This window comes from Notolepis coatsorum (genome assembly GCF_963971535.1).
Source record: "Notolepis coatsorum genome assembly, chromosome: 13".
In the NCBI taxonomy this organism is placed as follows: Eukaryota; Metazoa; Chordata; class Actinopteri; order Aulopiformes; family Paralepididae; genus Notolepis; species Notolepis coatsorum.
In genome coordinates this window covers 101,182,645-101,207,431 of record NC_140177.1, presented here as the reverse complement: position 1 = coordinate 101,207,431, position 24,787 = coordinate 101,182,645, and the positions used below count along the sequence as shown (strand labels likewise).

The window sequence follows — 24,787 nt, the reverse complement described above, 5'->3', positions numbered from 1 at the left end:
TATTCGAAACACGGGTCTCTTGTATTGATGGATACACAATGAATATATCCCGTCTGGCACAGTGGTCTAACGCCTAGTGCTCTCGCCTGTCAACCGGGCGACCCGAGTTCGAGACCCCGCGTTTCCAATATAATTCTTTTGGAATATAATATTAATGATTATACGCAAAAGTAGCCTAGTTTTAAGTTAAAATATTATAAATCTACATGCATTGAGGATGTCATTCTTTATATAGCTCTCAACGTGCACCAAATTGAATTATTCCTACATTGCAAAAAGAAGAAAAAGACTAGAAGAAGTGGGATTCGAACGCGGGTCGTCTGCGTGAAAGTCAAAACGACAAACCGTCACACCACAGTGCAGATAAGTAAAACATCCACCATACATCAATCAATGGGTAAGAGAGCCGTATCCTTATTCTGAAACGGTTGAACTAATTATTTTCGCTAGCAAGATCTCATTTGATTATCCATTCCATGAACCTACTGCCAGCAGGGCACGTTTAAAGAAACATAATCTGATTGATTGGGGTAATGAGGGACTTAAAATTTGCCTATAGATTATGCATTTAACTTGTCGGCGAGGCTATTGAGCCGTACTGCAATCTGTTAATAAAGTTTTAAATCAATCAATCAATCAATGCCGTTAGAAAATCAGGATTTCTGCGATCGACACCTGCTGTCTTCTCAGCTGAGGCGGGCGCGCGCACTGATCCTGAGTATCAAGTCTGGTTCGAGTTAACGAGACTGAATCCACCTTCGAGGAACAGGAAAATCCCGGCTTCAAACATCGGGTTAATTGAATCTGGATAATGGGACTCTTGATCGACTTAGTTGAACCAGGTACGGGGAATAGGGCCCTGTTCCCATCCCTGAATGGCTTGTGTTTAGTTATCTGTAGCCTGTTCCCATCCCTGAATGGTTTATGTTCCATATATTATAGTGATAGGGCTGACCTTCGAATTTTTGTTTGGCTTCGAGATAACAAAAAAAATATATATATTATAATTAATTTTTAAATGTATTTATAAAAAGAAAATGTATATTATGTTGTGGGACTTGTACAGCACTTTGGTCAACTTTGTTGTTTTTAAATGTGCTCTATAAATAAAGTGGATTGGATTGGATTAATGAATTAAATGAATAATAATGGCTCTCCGTTACATTACATAATTATGTTGCAACCTTCGTCTATAAAGCAAACAATTATATAAATATTTATATGTAGGGGTGGCCGGGTAGCGCAGCGGACTAAGCGTATGTCTACCACCACAGAGCCAGTGGGATCGAATCCGGCTGTGGTGCCTCCGGCTTGGCCGACCGTCCATACTAACACAATTGGCAGTGTTAGCGGGTGGGAAGCCGGCGTGGGTGGGTCCTGGTCGTTGTAAACAGCGACTCCTACAGTTCGGTCAGGGCGCCTGCACTGCAAGGGAAGGATCTGGGAGAGGTAGTGAGACCTTCCACACGTTACACTCTCCCGGTGAGAGTCCGCGCTGCCAGGTGAAAAGAAGCGGTGGGCTGGCTACACATGTGTCGGAGGAAGCATGTGATAGGCTCCGCCCTCCCAAATCGACGGTAGGGGGTAGAGTGCGCAATGACCAGACAGGGGGGAGTGGGAATTGGCATAACGACTAACATTGGGATGGGAGAAAAACGGAAAAAGAAGGGGGGAAAAGATAATACAAAAAAATATATATATATATTTATATGTAGTTAATAGAGACAAAGGCAGAATTCTACTACATTTTTTATTAAGACATGTTTTTATATGGGTCGGGACACTATAAAAAATACTATAGAGAATTGTCAGTGCTGTAAAGTTTAAACCTTTTTAAATCTTAGACAAACAAAACACTTTGCTTTCATGAAATATTGTAAGCCGTCATTTGAGGCTTTATAAAAGCAGCACAATGAACACAAATCTGTTAGTGCCGAGTCCGACCTCATCTTAAATTACAAACGGCATTGCTTGTTGTAGTTAACAAAGAGAGGCAGAGTTGATTTTGCAACAAAACACAAAAAAATATTGATTTCTTTTTTCTTTTTCGAATTGTATTTTCCCATTCGAATCCCATGCCCATCAAATGAAGCTTCGACGTATTTAAGACTGCCCTATGCTGTGCACAACTCCACACAACTGTTGTTGATTATTATGTAAATAATCAGAGAATAATAAATTATTTTGGTTTAGATTGAGAGCAGTACACTTAGTGTGGTTTGTAGGCCAATCGGATGGAATTTATATTTGTGAAACGAGGGGAATAGGTTTATTTTATTTCTCTACAGCAAAACATATTTGTCTCACTCATTGGGTATTCTAGTGTGTTTTTCATTAACTGCATTAACTGTGTTCCAGGCTATGAGGTACACGGCATGGAGAAGGTCCCTGATGAGGGTGCGGCCCTGATAGTGTACTACCACGGAGCCATCCCTATAGACTACTACTACTTCCTGGCTAGTGTCATCATCCAGAAGGGACGCACCTGCCACTCTGTTGCTGACCACTTGCTCTTTAAGATACCAGGTGGGTGGAGCTTAACGGGGCCTCCGCCAGGGGCTTGTAATTAAACCATAAAATAAAAAAGGCACAATTAATGTTGTGCCTGGGGCGGAACAAGACTCATGTAGGGATGTATTAAATATGGATCTGTGTGAAATACGGATCATTGCCAAGGTAACTCACTGTAAACGATTACACCATTGTATATAATATAGCAAATCAACAGAGTAATATACTATAGCTTCAATAGTAGCCATTTGACCATGCTACCTAAGAAAAAAATATATCTTAACAGCTTTTAACATTACAGCCTACCCTATTTGTATTTCAGTGTGTCAGTTACTCAGTTTGAATGGCTTATCTATCAAGAGCGACGTCAGGATATTCTTTACATTTTATTTCATGTGATTTATCCATATTCTGGTTGTTTAAATATGTGAAATAAAGTTTTAGATATCTGGAAATGGATCAGTTCTTCACGTCAATCCATATTATGTGATATTGGGCACAAAAAAAGTTGAATTTGTTTGCAACCAAATTTGGGAGATTTTGGGTGGTCAGGACTAATACAACGTTAGTTTTCCAGTCATGGATAGCATGGCAAATTTATAAAATATAGAAAAAGAAAGCAATACGCTTGGACCAGCACTCACAGATTTTGGTTGTTTAATGGCAGCCTGAAACAAACATGTTTCGGAACAATTATGTTCCTTCCTCAGTGTTGATGGCTAGCAAATGTTCTCACCGACAATATTGTTTATATACCAAGAAAAGCAGGAAGTGACATCATCCACAGGTGTGTTGAGAATTGCTATAAGGTCTAATTTGACCCAGGAAGTACTTTGATGCCAAGAGTCCATTCTTAAGTCGAAATTACCTAAATATACAAATAATAAATGTAGATCTATATGTAGATAATAGATACATAAACATAAAATTGTTATACTAGAAACAAAACCAAAATTAACATCTAGTATGTATGGCTAGATGGGTACATTCGAATGCCTTATTAATTTTAAATATAAACAATAAACATTAAACAAGAAACCCTAGGGTAAATAAGTCCGCCCTTTGGCGTAAAGTCAAACTCTTTTTTTGAGCCTCGTAATAAAGAGGAAAACCAATGAAAAAACTAAAGTCGAAATTACCACAATATACAAATGGTAAATGTAGATATAAAATTAAAATTGTTGTTATACTGGAAACAAAAAACATAAATCAAAATAGCAATAACATCTAGTATGTATGGCTAGATAGATACACTCTAATGCCTTATTCATTTTATATAAATAAACAATAAACAATCAAAAGTAAACAAGAAACCCTTGGGTAAATAAGTCCGCCATTATGTATGGCTAGATAGATACACTCTAATGCCTTATACATTTTATATAAATAAACAATAACCAATAAAAAGTAAACAAGAAACCCTTGGGTAAATAAGTCCACCATTATGTATGGCTAGATAGATACACTCTAATGCCTTATTCATTTTATATAAATAAACAATAAAAAATAAACAAGAAACCCTTGGGTAAATAAGTCTGCCATTAGGCGTAAATTCAAACTCTTTTTTTGAGCCTCGTAATAAAGAGGAAAAAAAGGGAAAAAAGAGGAAAAAACTACACCTGTTCGGTTTGTCTGAAGGTTATTAGACTTACTAATGGCTCTTTAACACTTTGACTGCCATGAAACGTCTTTTCACGTCATTGCTGGCCATGCTCAAGTTGCCGGGGGACGCTGTACAGCGTCCTTATATCAATATTTCAAAAATCTGCGATCGGATTCATATGTCCCCTCCGCTGGCCTGAGATCCACCAGCAGGACCCACTGAGCTCTCTGGCGGTTCAGGAGCGCCATCTGGTGGCCGATCGGCGCAATCGCCAAACAGGATGTTGAATAGAGGTTGTCCTAGACGACCGTAGTACTTCCGGCGCTCGCTATAGGTCCCGCGACTCTGGCTCGTCACACTACACAGTGATCGATTGCCAATAACTCGATAAACAACATGATTTGGACGTATATACCATTATACAAGCTGGAGATGGACCGGGTAAATTTACATCCCATAATGATAAGATTTCAACTCGACGATGATCGCCCAACGGCGCGCGGAGACTGGGGTGAGTTTCAGCGTGTAACGTTACCGTCTTCGATACTAACTGCTATTATCAACATTTGACCCACATTAGATGATTGGTATAACGCTGCCCACGGAATTATAAACGCCCCCTAGCCCATCCGGTCAACATCAGATGACGTGTAGTAACTTCTAGAAGTACGTCTAGTTGGAATTTTTTATATCGCGCTGATTGCCATAAAACTGTATTGCATCATCAATATAATGCATTTGGGGCTATAGATCACGTTCTGGAGAAAGCTGCAGAAAGAGATGAAAACATACTTATACATTAGACCATACTTTACTATGAATATGTGAATGAAAAAGTTTAACGTTGCTACACAATGAACAATACATATAGGACTTTGAATGGGCCCTAATAATGGCAATGTAGCAATAGAATTAAAAAAGTTATAGCCATGCAAAGAAGGGGTACTTCTCCATAGACAAATAGAGCCGGCAACCTATGGTATATCATTAATTTAACCCAAGGCAACCAAAGTGTTAAAATAGATCTATAGTCTAATCATTAATACTCCCTTGTATACTTAGATACTTGTTGCTTAAAATAAACTTATTTGTTGGGCTAAATTGATCTTACTCGTATTTACTGAACCCGGCATACATCTTTCTAAGGATACTAAAACTAATAATCGGCCTTAATGGGAAAAGTAATTAAAGGAAGCAGGTCAAAACGTTCTCTTCATTCATACCTCTTGGTTCTATACAGTTAAAGAGGTGAATAAAATAACATTCCCTTTGCAAAAGTAGCTTATGTCTGTCACCTCCCCTGGCGGGCCTATGAACTAACTCTAGACCCATATAACGGAGATCTTTGACAGCATGCTTGCAAGTATTGAAGTGTCTAGCTACCGCCGATTTGACATCTGAATTTCTGATTGAACACTTATGTTCACTGATTCTTAATTTGAATGGTCTCGTTGTTTTGCCTACATATGAAAAATCACAAGGACATTTCAGCAGGTATACTATGTTGGAGGAATTGCAGGTAATACGCCCTTTCACCGATATCCGTTTGCCCGTTTTTGGGTGTGTATAACTTTTGTCTTTGATCATCCCTTGGCAATGTACACAAGATTGACAGGGAAAGTTCCCATCTGGGATGTTAGACATAAAGTGAGTTGGTTTTACCTTGGGAAAATCCGTTTTCACCAGCAGATTTGAGAGATTCGCTTGTCTTTTGTAATAGTAATTGGGCGAATGTTGAAACGCCATTCCAATTAGAGGATCCGACTGTAAAATATGCCAGTATTTATTGACAATGGTACGTATGTCTCTAGTAATCGGGCTGTAAGTAGACACAAAGGCCACTTTATCAGAGTGTACCTTATTCTTCTTAGGGGCCAGTAACAAGGATCTGTCGATCTGCTGAGTTTTGTGCAGGGCCTTAGCTGTTAAAATAGCACTGTATCCTCTGTCATGAAAATTCTCCCGTAGGGTTTCGGCTTGGGCCTTGAATCTGACCTCCGTGTCACAGATTCTCTTATACCTGAGTATTTGGCTGAAAGGTAGACTATTTTTTAAAGCCGGGGTATGGTAGCTAGAGAAATGGAGAAACGAATTTCTGTCTGTCTCTTTTTTGAAGACCTCTGTATGTAATGAAGTCCCACTTGGGGCTTTGTTGATTAAGACGTCTAAAAAGGGTAGCGATTGTAAATCAAACTTCAAAGTAAATTTTATCGTTAATCTACAAGAGTTGAGATATTCAAGGAAGTCATGGAGCTCAGACGATGTACCTGACCAAATAAAGAATAGGTCATCTATATAGCGCATGTAGGATTTGACGTGTTTCTCAAACGGGTTATTTTTAAAAACATGTTCTAATTCAAATTTAGACATAAAAAGATTAGCAAGGTTCACTGCGGCTGGCGAGCCCATGCTGAGTCCTCTGTTCTGCAAATAATATCTTGAAATCTAAAGTAATTCCTCGTAAGCACAAGATCGGCTAGTCTAACTAGCGCGTCTGTGGAGGGGAGTGACTCTGCTCTCGAGTTTAAATAAAAACTCAATGCGTCTAACGCGTCAGCATGTGGAATGCTAGGGTACAGGCTGACTACATCCATTGTAACTAGAAAGTCTGTGGGACTAATATTACAGACTAGAAGCCCACTCAGGAAGGAAGTAGTGTCTTTTAAATACCCGCGTTGTGAAGAGGCCAGATCCTTAATATGTGCGTCTATATATTGCGATATTTTCTCTGTGGCAGAGCCTATGCCGGAGACTATAGGTCTACCTGGAGGGTTAACTAGATCTTTATGGATCTTGGGTAAGGTGTAAATGATAGGCGTAATTGGGTGCTCTACAAACATACATTTGAATTCATTTTCAGTGATTACTTCAGCTAATCTGAGGCTTTTTAGGACTGTTTTAATTTCCGTAGAAAATCGGAACACTGGATCTGAATTTAACTGGGTATACACCTCCATGTCATTCAATTGTCTCATAATCTCAGTCACATACGTACTCTTATTTTGGAGAACTATTCCTGCACCTTTATCCGCTTTTCTAAAAATTTAATCGTCTTTTTCCATGAGTTCCTTGAGCGCTCTCGACTCTGATTCCAGTAAATTGGGGTAAAGCTGGGCCTTGTGGCTGGTATGACCTCATTCTGTACCAGTCTACAAAAAGTATCCACTGAAGGTGGGTTAAGATGGGGTATAAACAAGCTGCGTTGCTTAAATACTCTACTAGTAGGCAAAGAGTGGGTATCGGGCTCCGTTTCTGTATCCACAACCACATTTTCTGGCACGTTAACATATTGGGTTCTGTTAACTATCCCTTTGGCATAAAAGGCCTTCAACTTAATATTGCGAAAAAACTTAAAAAGCTCTACCTTAGTAGTGAAAGCGTCCACTCTCCGTGCCGGGACAAATGATAACCCTTTGGACAGTACAGTATGTTGCAAGTCGCTCAACTGTGTGTTAGAAATATTCACTAGGTTTGATGTGGTGCTCATCTCTGAAACCGTTGGCCTCTTTCTCTGGCTCCTCCGCGTCTTCCGGTGGCCTCTCGCGGCGGTCGGGGTGGGAGAGGGCCGTCCCGCGGGTCCTGAAAAATCGATTGGCTGCGGAGGGAATACCTTTCTTGAGAGGGCGCCTCGTCTGAGCTGACGGCTGTGGAAGAAGAGTCCGAGTGTCTCTGTCGATCTCTGGGCTGCCAGTTCTGCCTACGGCTCCGGGCTTGTGGTTGGTGCAACCATGGTTAGACCCTGTGAGCTGCGTAATCCTGCTCGTCTCTGCGTATATATATAAAATATATAAAGTATCATGGAACACATTAGTGACAGTCCTGGAAAATCAACGTTTTGTTTTTTATTTTAATTTTTTACAAATGTTGCAAGAAATAATGATAATTATTTAACTTTTTTTTCTACCGGAGCAGCTGTCCACTCACTAATGATGTCACCAAATTGATCCACAGTGACATTTAAATACCTAAAGCATCATCATAACTGTATTAAACACATTATTAATTTGGAAATGCATCGATAATGTCCTGGTGAGTCATTTTCTTTAAAGAGTGTCAACCCTGTTTAATCACTGGCTCTCGCCAAGAGGTCCTGGGACATACATTGTCAAAAAGGTCCATTAGAAAGGGGAGGTGACACTCATCGTCGTAATCATACGTCAAACCAGTCAAATCCAGCTTGGGTGGAGGGGAGCTGAGAACACTATAGGCTATGTTCAGACTGCAAATCTGATCCAAACCACATTTGGGGGTGGTTTGAAATGCGCTCAAATAGGATTTCACTGGCAACGCGTCGCGACACGCAATGATGACGTAAGACCCAGAGTGACGGAAGTGCATCAGAGCGGCTAACCTTAGTTGGTAGTTAGCTAAGCTAATATATTTAGGTGGCTTATCTAATCAATTAGTCTAGAAACAGCAAAAACGTAATGTTAGTGTCATGATAAGCTTTTGTTAGTGTGTAGTGGTTTAGACACAGGAATGTCTGACTTGCGCTATGATTCAGGGGCCTTGATTGATTGGTCTGCATCCTCTTAACAGTCAATCAGTCAGGGTCCCCAATTTTCAATTCATCAAGACATTTATGACATGCATAACATACACATATACAGTACTGTTTAAGAGAAAGAGATCATAAAAAAAATATATATATACATTCGAAGGGGAAGAAACTGTACATTGGAGTTGGGTGGGCGGGGGGCTTGGACATTTACCGGGGCCAGTTTCTAATTGCAGCCACCCGTAGGTGACTTTAATATGGGGATGGTTTTTATTCTCAAGCCTTAAAGCAAGTAAAATCCACTATTGGAACTTGGAACCCTTTCAGAGGCCATGCTGTATGTATGGAAGAGATGGGACACATCAGGTCGGCAACGAGAACACTTAGGTCTGGTTAGTCTGTGTCTCCTATTTCAGACCAGGTCAGAAACACACACATACTGTATTCCAAATGCTGTAATACACCTACACACAGTAGCATAATAATCACACACTCACTCACGCTTCAGTTTTATTAACCCCAGTAGCAGACATCTGTTTGAGTAGGAGGCCGCAAACCAAACCGGTTAAACCGGTGTGTGGTTAAAGGTATGGGCTAGCAAACATTAGCTTGGCAATAACATGCTAAATGGTTGAGACTGGAACAGGAGCTGGTGGATCTGCAGGTCAAACCATGTGTCAACCTGTGTGTGTGTGTGTACCTGTGTGTAGGTTTTAAGCTCCTGCTGGAGGTGTTCAGTGTGATCCACGGGCCTCAGGAGGAGTGTGTGCGGGCGCTGCGGAGTGGCCACCTCCTGGGCATATCTCCGGGAGGGGTGCGGGAGGCGCTGTTCAGTGACGAGACCTACCCTCTTGTCTGGGGCAAACGCAGAGGCTTCGCACAGGTGGCCATCGACTCGCAAGCGGTAGGTTGTTTGTTGCCTTGGATTTGACTCTCAATACCGTACACAGAGGACACATTGTTGACCGAAATTAACCGTCCCCCAATGAACTGGTTAGTAGTCTGCGTCCCCTATTTTAGACTGAACACATTAACAAGCATTCAGTCTAGACGGCCTTCATCAGAGCATGGGAATTGACAATAATTGAAAATTAGGCAGATAAGCTCCTCTTGAGAAAACCCTTGATTTTGTATTTTAACAGGGGACATTTATGTATCCACTCCCATTGGCAGATTTCGTTTTTTTTTTTTCTCGCATTTTCTGGGGAATAAGATTTTAAGACTCAAGACAAGATTAAAATTACTTTAAGATGGGGATGGTTTTTATTCTCAAGCCTTAAAGCAAGTAAAAGCCACTATTGGAACTTGGAACCCTTTCAGAAGCCATGGAAGAGGAAGAGATGGGACACATGGCTCCCCTAAGAACCACCAGGGTTAAAAATCACATCATAGCCTTCTACAAAAACCTAGGGGTCTGCAAATACGACTTCAAACTTGAAACGGTAACAACAGAAGAAGTACTAAAAAAAACTGAGCGCCATGACAATATCCCCTCCAAATTCCTCAGAGACTCAGCAGCCGCCATCACCCCAGTCATCACACACATAATAAACCTCTCCATAAAATAGGGATACGTCCCCAAAGACTTCAAAATTGCGAGAGTGACCCCCCTGCACAAAAAAGGCAGCAAATTAGACCCATGCAACTACCGCCCTGTTTCTATTCTTACCTCCATCTAGAAAGTCATGGAAAAAATTGTCTACGAACAGGTCGAGAAGTACCTTGCAGAAAAAAAGCGAATCTACGAATTCCAATCTGGCTTCAGAACACTCCACTCCACTGACACATGCCTTCTCTATTTGAACGACCACATCAAACAAGAGGTGGATGCGGGCAAATACTGCGGCATGGTCATGCTAGACCTCCAAAAGGCTTTTGACACGGGCAATCACTCCATTCTGATTGACAAGCTAAAAGCGATTGGTTTTGATAGTTCATCAGCGAGCTGGATGCAATCCTACCTGGAGGGGAGAGAACAGATGGTGGAGGTAAACGGTACACTATCTCCCCCCCCCCCCCCCCCCCTCCCAGTGAGCTGTGGTGTTCCACAAGGAGAGAGAGAGATTTTATTTGCCATGTATGGACGAATCCACATTGGAATACAGGTACAGAGCAACACTGTGTCTACAACTAATCCAATACAGGAGCAGAGTAGAAACAGTACAGAAATTAAAAACACAGACGGTATAAAAGGACAAATGCTGAGGTTGATATCAAGCATCCCCTAAAGTGGTAAAGTGCATAATGCATAGAGGCACAATTTACAGTAAAAGTGCATATTATCAAAGTGCGTGATGCACAGACACACAGAAACAGCACTTCCACAACCTGACTAAATGACACACTAAAATAAAATAGGATAATATACAAATCTAGCCTTTGAAGTTATTCAAGAAGCATACTAGGACCGCTACTGTTCCTAATTTATGCAAATGGCATGTCATCAGCTTGTAACTGCAACTTGTTCCTGTTCGTGGACGACTCAGCCCTGCTGGTCTCTGACAAGAACAAGTTACAGGTTGAAAAAGCCCTCAGCTCTGAACTCGGCAGAATCTGCACCTGGCTCGCTGATAACAAACTATCATTACACCTGGGTAAAACAGAGTCCATTCTCTTCGGATCAAATAGCAAACTCAGCAAGGCCAACTGTTACAGTTACAGTGGGGTGTAATATTGTCACAAGGAAGATGAAATTACATACGTGGGTTCCATCCTAGAGGCAAATCTTTCCTGTGACAAAATGGCAACCAATGTAATAAAAAAAAAAGTCAACCAATGAACAAGATTCTTGTACCGGATCTCCTCTCTGGTAAACACGTTTGGTAGCTCTTAACAGGAGCACTCATTCAAGGGTACTACGACTATGCTTGCACCTCATGTTACCAAAGCACCTCAAAGGCACTAAAAACAAGATTACAAACATCACAAAACAAAGTGGTCAGACTACTGCTTGACCTTACTCTTAAAACCCACCTCACCCCTGCCTATTTTGACAACCTAGGATGGCTTAGAGTAGACGACAGAGTACAGCAACTTGCAATGGGCCTGGTCTACAAGATACACTACACCACTAAGGTTCCCATGTACATGTCGAAATACTTCCCGAAGGTCAGTGAATACCACAACCACAACACCAGATCCACAAATCATGTCCAACCCAGATTCGGCTCAAACAAGGCACTAAACACGTTCACAATTATGCCACAACAATGTGGAACGCCCTACCCACAGCAGTAAAATTATGTGAATCCCTACCCACCTTCAAAACCGCTCTAAAAAAGCACCTACGCGAGGCAGAAATTCGAAACTGACCCAGATAAATGTCCAACAGCCCCCCCCCTCCAAACCCCCCAATGTACAGTTTCCTCCCCCTCAAATGTATATATCCTCTTTTAGAAACTGTCTGTAAATAAACAGTACTGTATGTCATGCATGTTATGAATTGAAAATTGGGGGACCCTGATGTAAACAAGACGAAAGTCTTTCTCTGGTCTGCATCCCCTTAACAATTGTGTGTATTGAGCCCTTCTGCAATCTGTTAATAAAATGTTCAATCAATCAATCAATCAGGTGGGGAAGGAGAACACTTAGGTGGTCTGTCCTTGTTGTCCCTGTTTAAAGAAAAACATACTTTATCGTTTACTTTGGGTCCAGCCATCGGGAATTTGTTCTTTTGTTGACAAAATAGCAGTCCTGGCAGCATATGAATAGTACACAATATGGTAAAAAAAAAATAAGGTAATATTATAATAATCTGATGTATTTTTTTTGTCTGATGTCAATAATACATATTAAGGTCCTGTGTCTTATAAATGGCCTTTTCCAGTGTTTAGCATTGTTTCCTAGCAATGGGGGTTTGTATCAATGGGGTCTGTGTCTCTAATTCTCATTTTGGAGAGAGAGAGAGAGAGAGAGAGAGAGAGAGAGAGAGAGAGAGAGAGAGAGAGAGAGAGAGAGAGAGGAGAGAGAGAGAAGAGAGAGAGAGAGAGAGAGAGAGAGAGAGAGAGAGAGAGAGAGAGAGAGAGAGAGAGAGAGAGAGAGGAGAGAGAGAGAGAGAGAGAGAGAGAGAGAGAGAGAGAGAGAGAGAGAGAGAGAGAGAGAGAGAGAGAGAGAGAGAGAGAGAGAGATGAGAGAGAGAGAGAGAGAGAGAGAGAGAGAGAGAGAGAGAGAGAGAGAGAGAGAATGAATGAGTAGTGTGATATCACATTTGACATTCCAAATTTTTTCCCAATGTTTCAGAATCATTTTGTGAGAAATCTGGTGTAATATTTAGTCAAAATCCGTTCTACAATAAAGGGATATCTTATCTTATTATTCAATGTTGGCAGAGATCAGATAAGATCAGTGGTCAGTTGCACAAATCCCCAAAGTTTTACCTGATAAAGACTTTACTGAAGTTTCCGGTCTTTTCTTAAGTCTTAGTCTTAACAAACATCCCAGATAGATTCCTTAGCTAAGAAAACAAATACTAAGCTTCTTATATTCCAGTTACCAAGGTGACACCTAAGAAGGTATGTAGGTAGTGTGTATGTTTCTCTTGTGCTGACTTTTTCTAATGTCATATGAAATGACATCATCAGGGTTTGATTTTCCTCGGCACAGATAAAGCCTTGAAGTCCTTGACGAGACGCCTTGTCAATGGACAACTCTGAATCGATAGGCACTCAATCGTTGAATGAGCACTGGAATCCAGGCTTTGGTTTACAGTACATCTTTGTCTTGGAAAGTCTGTCCTAAATAGTCTATCCCTCCCCCCCGGCTTTGTACTCTTGCCGAGTTACTATTCTGTTGTGCGAAATCCTCTTACCTCTCTAATCTCCCTCCTCTCTCTCTCTCTCTTTTCAGCCGATAATTCCAATGTTTACGCAGAATGTTCGGGAAGGCTTCAGATCTCTTGGAACACTAAGTAAGTCCACACACACACCAAACAATGGTGACAAGCTTTTTGAGTTCTTGAGGTACAATGTAAATCCAGCCCATTATCATCATTATTATGAAAAAACACAAGCAATATTGCAAGCTTCAAAATCAGACCCAAAAAAAAAATGGGTTCTCTATTTGTCTTGTGACGCAATTAAGGGTTGTGGGTGGGGGGTTGATTTATCAACATCTTAGAATGTCTATGACATTGTGATGGAGCAGCCTGGTTGCTATGGGAACACAGCAAGTGTCTGGAGTCTACCTCTTCACAGGTAAGTATTTAATTATTCTGCTCTCACACTGGGCTTCAGAGTGATTTTCTCTTCACTCTGCGTTATAGGTGACCTAAATGATCAAAACCAGCCAAAAAGAAAAAGGTGACTCCAATTTTGGAACAAAGGGAACACGTGTACGTGTACTTGTACTTTACTTTATTTGTTTATTTGGCCGGGACAATGCAAAATTAATGAACACCGTGGAGTGTAAAAAATGCCGGATTTAGCACAAGGCTAATTTCCATCGGTTTGTCCCCAAACATAAAAACAGGACACATAAAAACAGTAAAACATTTACAAATACATAGCAGCAATACACACAAATACTAGTGGCTAGAGATATGTCACATGTGGTCACAGGGTTGGTCTTCTTGGCCATTTCTTTAGTTGCCCTCTAAAAGAAGCACGGGTGGGGCTTTCCTGTATGGAAATGGGGAGACTGTTCCACATTTGACTGCCTTCTAGACACACTCCTCTTCCTCTTCTGCCACCCTAAAGATCATGCAGGTTTTGCCAACATCTCTGTCTGACTGCATGTTTGAGAGCTGATGTTTCTTCTGGGTCTGGTTCAACTCTGAGAACAGTGCTGTAGATGATAGGCAGGCAGGACTAAACGTAGTAACTAGTAACACAGTATAACAAGGTGAAAACCAACTGACAACCAATCTGAGGTCTTTTAAGCAGCAGATAAAAGCTGGTATTTTAGAAAAGGTTCCCCTATAAAGGGTCATTAGCATAGAAAAGAGGGAGCACATGTTGTGTATGTACGGTATATGTCATATTTCATATGTTGTGTATTGTAATGTATCTTTATATTAACCCTTTCACTGCCACACGACAGAAGGTTAACCCTTTACTATCGCACAACAGACGGTCGTGTGGCAGTGAAAGGGTTAACCTTCTGTGTATTGTTGCAGTGAAAGGGTTAACCGTTTGGTAGTGGGCAGTGAAAGGGTTAACTGTTAAGTGTATGAGGACCTCAATGGAAATAAGTCCCACGACTTTCTTGTGACATCCTCGATTTGCTGGAAATATGTTTTTACTGCTTTTCAAATAAATTAAATCAAAAATTCTACAGTAAGTCAAATGTTATTGCTGATTGCTAACTCTCAACAGTATTGCTTTGTTAGCTAAATAAAGAGGTTCATTTTACCAGCACAACTTGTTTTAATGTTAATTAAGCTAACCTAACATTACCAGAGGGGTCGCAAATAACGTTACATGTTCATCACATCTAACCTCAAATTAGCCACCTTGACTCCTGCTCACCATATATTAACATCACTTGTAAACTCAACTGAGCTTACCTCGTGCCTTTAAACAGGGTTCCTTTCAGTAATGCAAATACAGACAGGAGATTTGTACGTCAGCAGTTCAGAGTCGAGTTATTTTTAACTTGTGTGGTCACATGGCTCAATGAGCATATGAAGACCCTGCTGTATAATTGGGTCTAATGGATGAATAATAATAGGCCTACAGTAGCCTTTATTTATATTTTACATTTAATCATTTAGCTGACTCTTTTTTCCGCAGGAAGGGTACAACTCTTTCAGCTGAGTAACAATGATCAAACAGTGCTGAAACTTGGGTGCTGCAGTATTGAGTGCATAGACATAAGACATATTATTAGTATAGTAGGAGGAGTGCATGCACATGTTTTGAAACGGTGTAAAAAAAATATAAAAAATGCAACATACAGTAATGGGTATAACGATGAAATATGTAAGGGATAATGTATAGCTACGAGGTCATTGTCGCAAAATAATTGACCGACACGGAGTTTAAAATACAGAGCCGCCTCGGCGAGGTGTTTTAAACGTCAGTGAAGGTAAATTATTTTGCGATGATGACCGAGTATAGCTATACATTATCCCGCTTATTACATGGCTAACTTACTAACAATATACCTAATTCATTTTACAAAATCGACAAGACGAGATCAAATGCAGACGCAGTTGTTCTGTGGCTCTGTCAGCCCAAATAAAGTGATTATTATTATCGCCGGCAGCCCGGCAGGTGTGTCTAATTGCACTGAAACAGTGCCTGTCAGTGGGGCTTGATTACTCCAGCTGCGAAAAACAATAATCACCGGTGGGTATCAAAAAATAATTCACCGCTGTCGGGGGCTATTGACCAATCACAATCAAGCATTTCGGCGAATGTTAAAACGCCATGTAATAAGTTAATATAGACCTTAGATGTTATAGACCTATTGTTATTTGAGCATGTTCATGTTTTTAACATGTACTGTATATGAAAACAAACAAACAATACATGCTTTAAATAAACAGTTACAATTTTGAGGTGTGTTTTATTGAGAGAGAATGATAAATATATCACCTTATCGACAATTTATGTTATTAATACATATATTAATATACAGTAGGTGTCTTTCTCTTGTGTTTCTGATTGCAATTGGCTGTCAATATAAGCCATAATACTGAATTTATTTAGGATTTCTACCTAAAATATTAGCTTTCAGAATATCAAAGACAGTTTTTACATTAAGTTCAGGCACAAATAAAATGGTCTACAATATAAAAATGCACAATTATAAAAATGTTTTAATGAGATCGTCTTTTAGTTTTTTTTCTAGACCGGCACAGTTGTCTTACACTCATTACTTTGAATAAAACACATTACTAGTGTACTAGAAATACAAAAGGATTATTAAGACGGCATATGTCTCTTTCACCATTGGTTCCAATTACAGCAACTTTAGAACTGGACCCAGGTAAGATGGCTGCCATATGGTCCCGTTCCAGAATGTCAATTGATTACGACACGTCACTCATCTATTGTTTTATATCTATGGTTGAATAGCCCCGCCCCCTTGGTGTAAACTCACTCCAAAGTTGAAATACCCCTGCTTCACTACCTGAATTTACCCATCTCAAACCCTGCCCTCTTTTCTTGATCCCGCAATCACAACTGTTGTTTCCCTCCTACAAACGTTTGGGATGCAACACTTGGTGATTGGAGGATCAAGAAAGGGGGATGGTGCTTGAGATGGGTCAATTGGATCCTGTCCAGGTTTCCGGCTGATTGTTTTATTAAACCTTCCCGGTCACATGGTGCTGGTGTGCGGGCGATTCGACGCTAGTTGGAGGGCAAGTGCAGAGTGTGAAGTAGGGCTGCGGCTGATTTAAATCAGACATTAAGCACCCCCCACAGCCCAAATGGAATGAACGATTGAGAGATTGGCAGTTGACTACGGCCTGTGTCTAGACGAGGTTGTGTCTAGATACCAGTCTGATTTGCATTTGAGTTGCATTACACTTATCTTCACTGTGGTCACAATCGGACTACCTCCAGGGGACCAATTGGGTGATCTGATTACAATCTTTCCTCATTGTGTCTTGGGTGCTATCCGAATATAATCTGATTACCTGAGACCCATGTCAACACCAGGTGTAAAGGAGGTTTCAAGAGTCAGATTAAAGGGATAGTTCAGATTTTTGGAACCCTAGCCCTTTCCTACTTACAGTATCAATGGATCTATTTGGATTCGACTTTCTCGTGTTTCTCATACTAGCTCTGGCTAGTTAGCCACAAACTCAATGCAAAGTCAATGGGGTCAATCTCATATCCATACAAACTGATGCCAACTGAAATGTACCCAACTATGTGGCCAACTAGTCAGAGCTGTAGAGAAACAGCATGGATTGTGCTGAGAAAGGACTCAAATCAACGTCATCATTGAGAAGTAGGAAATAGGGCAAGGGTTCTATCCCTTTTAATGGCAAATAAACCGCTCTGGGCTCCGACTGCCTGGATTCAGCCCCGCAATCTACCAGTCTCGCCTACTTTTTAATTAGTATGATTCAGGGTCTGGGCCTGCTGCCCTGGTTGGTGCTTTCTCTGGTTGGAATTCCAACCGGGCCAATCAACATACATTACTAGGCAGAGTCTACTTGTACTTATCAGGTCTGTAGACTAGAATAATGACATTTGATATCAGTCAAACTGGAAGCACTTTCAGACTGGATAATGACGTTCAGTTCAGTTCAGAGTTTTTATTTGCCACATGGAATCATACGTTGATTCGATCTCAGTATCAGGCAAGCGATTCGGTATGACTCACAGTCACAATCAGCCGGATCCTATTCAGACCCACGGCACTGTGCTGACAGACTGTGAATATAATAATAATAATAATTCATTACATTTATATAGCGCTTAAAGCGCTCTCCACAATGTAGGGTGGAAATTGCCTCCTTCACCACCACTGTGTAGCACCCAACCTTGGGCTACTCAGGCTCAATGGCTGCCATACACTGGCACCAGGCACACATCACACTACACAGTGGCTGAACTGCTCAGGAGACAGGGATTGATGTCAGCCAATTAAGGGGAAGGGATGATTAGGTGGCCTTGATGTCAGAGACCTGATTGGGAATTTGGCCAGGAACGTCGGGGAACCCCCTACTCTTTGCGATAGGCATCCTGGGTTCTTTAACGAACGAGATTCAGTCAGGACCTCGGTTTAACATCTCATCCGAAGGACGGATGTTGATGAATATGTTGACCTGACTCCAGTGTTGGAATGGAACTTGATGATTTATGATTTATCTGGCTGTTTACATCTCTTTCTTTCTCCTCCCTCCAGAGTTCTTCCGGTGGCTGTATGAGCGCTTCCGGTTGCCCATAGCTCCGGTATATGGGGGGTTCCCGGTAAAGTTCCGCACCTACCTCGGAGACCCCATCCCCTATGACCCCGACCTAACTGCCGCAGAGCTGGCAGAGAAAGTAAGGCTAAAACTCAGTCCCCGTTTTGCAGGAGTCGATGTATTTTATTTATTTTTCGCTTTACCCTTATTTACCAGCTGACAGTCTTGGTTCCAAGAACTCTCACGCCAGTGGGCAAAGTGATGACACACTTGTGGTATTTTAGTGTATAAAGGGAATAAATAGTCCTGTTCCCACCTCTCTCTCTCTCTTTTTGCCGGCTGTCGCTGCATCCTAGGAACAACAAAACGATACAGAACAGAAAATGAAGTCAAGTTAAACTTGGAGACTTTGTTACAGTGCAAAATATTTATTTGAATGAAGATTCTGTCCAGACAGCCGGACAAAGCACTTCGCCTACTAACCTGTGATTGGTAAAATAAATTGCCTTTCAGCAGAAGCTGCCATTTACGCTTGTGCAGCTAAAAGCACAGGGCAGTAAGAGAATCTTTATTTATTTATCTGATAAAGATTATGTTGGGATGGATGAACCCTCAGGTTAAGGTCGACGCAGCACATCTGCTCTTTTTAAAGGGAAAGATCCGAATTTTGGACTCCCAGCCCTACTTCCTATTTACCAATGATGTTGTTGATCGGTAGAGTCCTTTTTCAGCACAATCCATGCTGTTCTTCATACGGGAGACCTGCGGCTCTGACTAGTTATCCACAAAACCAATGTAAAGTGATGGGGCCACACTCTGTACAAGCCCTGGTGTTCAGTGTTTATTTCAGGGCTTATACAGACTGAAGTATTGAAGTCTCTCTCAAGAGAAGTCTGCTCACTCCGCCGCCATCTTGATAACTAACAGGATCTGACCCGTTCTACACATGCGTTGGTTGCCATGGCAACCACTCACTGCAGAGATCGGTATTACTTAAAATAAAAAATAAAAATGTAAACTCACATTTCACCTCAAAATGCAGTAGATTATAACGATTAGAATAAAAATAACCTCACATTTACTTATTTTCTCTGAATATGTTTGCTTTTTAGCAAGTAGTTTCATTGTTACGTTCAACATTACGTATTTCTCCACTCCCGGAGTGCTCCATCTTTTTAGTCTCTGGTGGGGCCCCAGTACTTTACATTGGTTTTGTGGCTAACTAGCTGGAGCTGCAGGTATCCAGTAGGAAGAACGGCATGGATTGTGCTGAGAAAGGACTACTGATCGACAACATCTTTGGTAAGTAGGAAGTAGGAAACTGGAGCAGTTAGGGGTTAAATGCTCAAGGGCCTTCCTCAATGGGAGTATTATTAACGGCATTATTAAGAATGAGTGCTTTATTTTCAGTTTCTCAACCGGGTCCTAAACCACATAATGACTCAGTGAAAAAGTATTCGCTGAAACTGTGGCGCAGGTGTTTTGAACCACTTGATTTATATAAGAAAAAAAACATATATAATAATAATAATAATACTGTTGCAGCTGTTCAGGACCTCCATCTGTAAAGCTCACAGTGGAAATGTATTTTAAAAGATTCAGTATGATTTAAGTATTTACCGGTATGTCAGACCCAGGCAAAAAATATGGGTTTGAATATGTTTTAAAATATTTAAACTAGTTGGAGTAGGCTCCATTTATCATGCCAGACAGTTAAACAGCAGTGGGCTGGGCACACTGCTTTCAAGATAAAACAGGTGTCTCCCTTGCTATCTTATTCAGAGGTATTTTAATATATATATATATATATATATATATATATATATATATATATATATATATATATATATATATATATATATATATATATATATATATCTGTATTAAATGTTATACAGATTTGCTGCTGTTGCTTGGCACTTGGATTATTAAACAACATTCATATGTTGGTCCTGACCTCGTCCGTGTTCTAGAGTAGATCTTGACCCAGCTTGTTCCTCCTGTGGCGTCTCCAGGTGCAGCGGGCGGTCCAGTCCCTCATCGACCAGCACCAGCAGGTTCCAGGCAATGTCCTCCGGGCCCTGCTAGAGCGCTTCCACACCAGGCATAAAGAGGAATAATGCCTTCTATGACACTTTTTACAAAGACGCACGCTATTTATAAACGCACAGGCCTGCATTCATAACGTTTTTACAAGAAAAGGTGTGAGCTGACCTAAAATCTAACCAGAAATGAACGATGGGCAGCTAGCTACTGTACAGTCGGACACGTTTTTTAAAAACTGGAGAGCGGTATATTCATCTAGACTTCTCAGAATAGGTTGTTTCTTTTCTAGAATCACTGGTCCACAAAGGACTCGAGGAATACCATTTAGAATTTTTGTAATTTCTAAGCACCTGTCATATTACTGGAGAAAGGGTTTTGTATTGGCACTTTTGTTAACTGAAATGTGCCATGGTATGGTGAGCATTCCTTCATTGAAACTAATGGGTACTGTTTGGTGCAAGGTAGCTTTTTAGCTAGCAGTGGTACCCATTGATTTCAATGAGGAATGCTAACAAGCATTGTAGAACAAATGTAGAAAATAGTGACATACCGAATAGTGGTATTTGATATCGGGGCCCATCTCAGGCTAAAATAGGGTATCAGTAGGCCTATTAGTACGGAGTAATATATTCAATATTAGATGTCTGTAATGGAGTCTATAATGGCTTATATGCCAGGGTCCAGTGATCACAAAGTAATGGTCAAAGTCTAATAGTCTATATTCTGTATACTCTGTATGCCATTGATCGCAGTTCAGAACTCAGGATCTATATCGGCTGTGGGAAAAGTCATACGATAAGTGTAAGGTAATAATAATAATAATGAAACATTTTTATCTTACTTTTGAATATATTTAGTGAGCTAGCCTCCCTTATGTCCTCGTGTGTCTTAAGAAACACAGGGTATTTATCATCCTGGGCCTGCGTTCGGCAAACTCCTCAGATTACACTAGGTGGGTACTGATCTAAAATGGCACCAGGGTCCATATTCACGAAGCCTCTCAAAGTAGCACTTGTCTAGAATCGGCTTCAGTCTTATTAGTTTGAATGAGGAAGTGTTTCTTGTCAGATCAGCTCCCCTACTCCTGCTTGTGAATATGGGCCCAGTAATGCAGACACAAAGGTACGACTGTACAGTAATTTAAAACAAGCTATTTCTAGAAGCAGAGGCTTGTAGTTCTAAAATCTTCTCAGCACTGATCTACTGTAGGATCGCATCAGAGACAGACTGAGCTATTCATAAACTAGATCATATATTCACCAAACACCTTATATTAGATGTGTCTTGATAAAGGATCTCTGATCCACTCAGAACAAACTACAGAGAAGCTATGTATAACACAGAGACCTTTGTTTGTCAAACTTACCAAAATAGCTGGGTATACTATACCGGTAGATCTAATGCCATATGAGAGATGAAGTCGATACTGTCTGGTAAGTAATCTATAGTGAGTTTCATGAGCTAAATTAAAATCTAGTGGCCTATGTTTGTAAAACTTATTGTAATAGATGTATATTGGTCGACCAAACACTTAGACGAACACAACTACATTATGGAGCTATCAACATAGATGGTCACACAAGCTTTTTATAAATCTCAGTTTCCTACTAGTTGATTGGAAGTTACCCTACCCAGCTAGTCCCCTACTAGTTGATTGTAGATACCCTACCCTGCCAGTTCCCTACTCGTTGATTGGAAGTTGCCCAACCGAGCCAGTCCCCCTACCTACCAGTTCCCTACTAGTTGGTTAGAAGTTACCCTACCCTGCCAGTTCCCTACTTGTTGATTGGGAGTTTCCCTACCCTGCCAGTTTCCTACTAGTTCATTGGAAGTTCCCCTACCCCGTGCTTTCATTTACACATTTCTGTGTCCCTCCTAATAAGCGGTTCAGTTCGACTGGGGATGCAAAGTGGGTTAGGGTCAGGGGGTTATGGTCATTATACATTTTGTAATTATGAGTGGAATTAGATCAGCACTCCTATTTTATGAGTAAGGGCCACAAGTCTGGGTTCCCCTGAAAACACTACGTTCATCTTTGCTTTGACTGACTGACTGACTCCCCATTGTTGAAACACACATGCGTGAGTCTCCTGGCTAGGTCCGGCTTAATTAAGCCTGCCTAGTGTTGTTTTATTATTATTGATATTATTATAATTTTTCATCAGGCACTTGACGCATTGTTAGGTAGTGATCTTGCGGCCAGTTGTGCCGCTTGGTTCAGAATCAGAGTGAGTTTCATACAAGTGACCTCGTTGACCTTGTTTTATTTACACGTCATGGGGCTCACAATGCTGTGACGTGTGACGTACCAACACTAAACTAACTGATGCAGGACAACTGACATTCATTGTACAAGGACATACATGACTCAAAGCCAGTACAACAAGACAATACAGTGCTGTACTGTACTGTACTGTACATACATTTAATGCTAACAAGCTTTTGCAGGGAGAATGAAAGACGAATGAAAATGTTTCTGTTTTGTTTTTTCCACATTGGAACACATGTGTGGTGCAGGGAAAATAATCGGCTACAATTCCAAAATGTCAAAGTACTGCTTTGATAATTATAGGTTCCAGGGAGTTTTTCAATGCACTTGCAGCCAAAGTTGTTTCTCTTCTCCTCACCTATTTCCTCATTACCTCTGTTAGAGTGAGAAAAAAAACACTGCTACCGTTAATTTAGCAGGATTCCCCTCTTAATACTTAGCAATATAATGCACTTATAATGTTCTCCTTGCTGTTGTTCAGAGTCGATTTTGGATGCGGTCATTTTAAGGACTTTGTTGATTCAGGAGGTTCCAAAGAGAAGACTCTGGCTGGACCGATATTTAATTCTTCTGTATTCGGGACGGACACACCATTATCACTTTTCCACTGCCGATACCAATTGACCCATCTCAAACCCTGCAGGACAGGGTTAGGAGATTAGGAGAATTCTGAGTACTGAACATACAAAGTATCGTCCAATACCGAGTTCCAATCTGATCCATTAGTTTATCAGTTTAGAATTGGACCTTTTAGTTTGGGGTCATCGCACAGAAATTATGCTTCACTTATAATCCATTTTCTCTGTTGGGGATATGTAACATCTTTCTGTGTCCGAAAAATGCAGAAAATCAAGTCTCTCTGCTTTGATTTCTGATCTGTACCCCATTTTTGCGTAGTAACAGCCCGATATCTGATACCACAATCACTGCATCCTTAGCCTTGTATGGCTATATTCGAGGTCCCACCCACAGAATTACCCTTTTCTTCATTATGGCCATTCTGATGAGTCTTTGGAAAAGAAGGGAGACTTCTTTTGGCTGCACATTTGTTTGTTTGTTGGGAAAATACACTTCTTTGCCATCTTCTCCAGAGTCAGAGCTAGGCTAGCTTCTCCCTACTGCTTCCAGTCCTTGTGCTAAGCTAGGCTAGCATTCATCTGGACCTCTCTCTGGGGCTACCGGACACACCGAGATGAAACCGATATGGATCTTCTTGTCTGACTCTGGAGGAGATGGACAATACGTGTATTTCCCAAAATGTTGGGTTGTTCCTTTAAATAATATAATTATGTGTTGTGTTATCGTAGTATTATTGTCATTATGATCACAGTTAATTTCTTTGTTTTGTTTTGTTACAAAGACAACATATTCAGCAATGTTGTGAACTTGTAATTTGCCATGTACAGTAAATGCGCTTTTTTATCTGTTGAACGCCATAAGTGCGGATTTTAACAAATTGTGTGTGTATGTATATATTTGCATGTATGTAAATATTGTGATTCCACAAATTATTTTTGCACACTTTAATTAGTTCGAAGTACCACTGCCAATATGATCTCTTTTCCTTTTCTTCTTTTTTTTAAAGCCTTCATGAGACCAAGCGAAAAGACAATGTCTTTGGTAAAATATAAAAATTGCATTTAAGAAGTATTTATGTTTTTTAACGGGATGACTTACTGAACTTCTGTGAAAATGTTGCCTTTTTCTTCCCTATAATGTTTTGTCAATTGTTTTGGTTTTCTAACTACTGTCAAATGATAGATTAGGCTTAATATCTAGGCTACTGTTTGCACTTTGAGAATCTATGAGGTCCACTATCAGAATATTGTGATTCAGGAGAGTGAGGTGGTCTCAAAATAAATATATTTTATTATGATCCATGTTTACTGACTATTTGTGTATCTTTTTAAAATGGCATTCTGCTTATTTTAAGGTTTAGTATAGGCTACTTGATGTGGTATATTAACTTTTAACTGTTTTACTGCTTGCACTTACTGTAAACTGCTCTGTATGAGTGTGTTAGCTAAAGGTCTAAAATGGTATGACCCATATATA

General features: G+C 40.5%; 1 protein-coding gene across 4 annotated transcripts in view; it reads left to right on the top strand.

Moving 5' to 3' along the window:
- The window catches only part of tmem68 (transmembrane protein 68), a 41,804-nt gene extending 17,227 nt beyond the window's left edge, over positions 1–24,577 (top strand). For all 4 annotated transcript variants that reach the window (XM_084327335.1, XM_084327337.1, XM_084327338.1 and 1 more), the window contains 5 exons: positions 2,359–2,526; positions 9,323–9,516; positions 13,458–13,518; positions 18,417–18,556; positions 20,433–24,577. In XM_084327335.1, the coding sequence (XP_084183461.1) occupies positions 2,359–2,526; positions 9,323–9,516; positions 13,458–13,518; positions 18,417–18,556; positions 20,433–20,537 (668 nt within the window). In that variant the 3' untranslated portion in view covers positions 20,538–24,577. The remainder of the gene's footprint in view (positions 1–2,358; positions 2,527–9,322; positions 9,517–13,457; positions 13,519–18,416; positions 18,557–20,432) is intronic.
- The last annotated feature ends 210 nt before the right edge of the window (positions 24,578–24,787 follow it).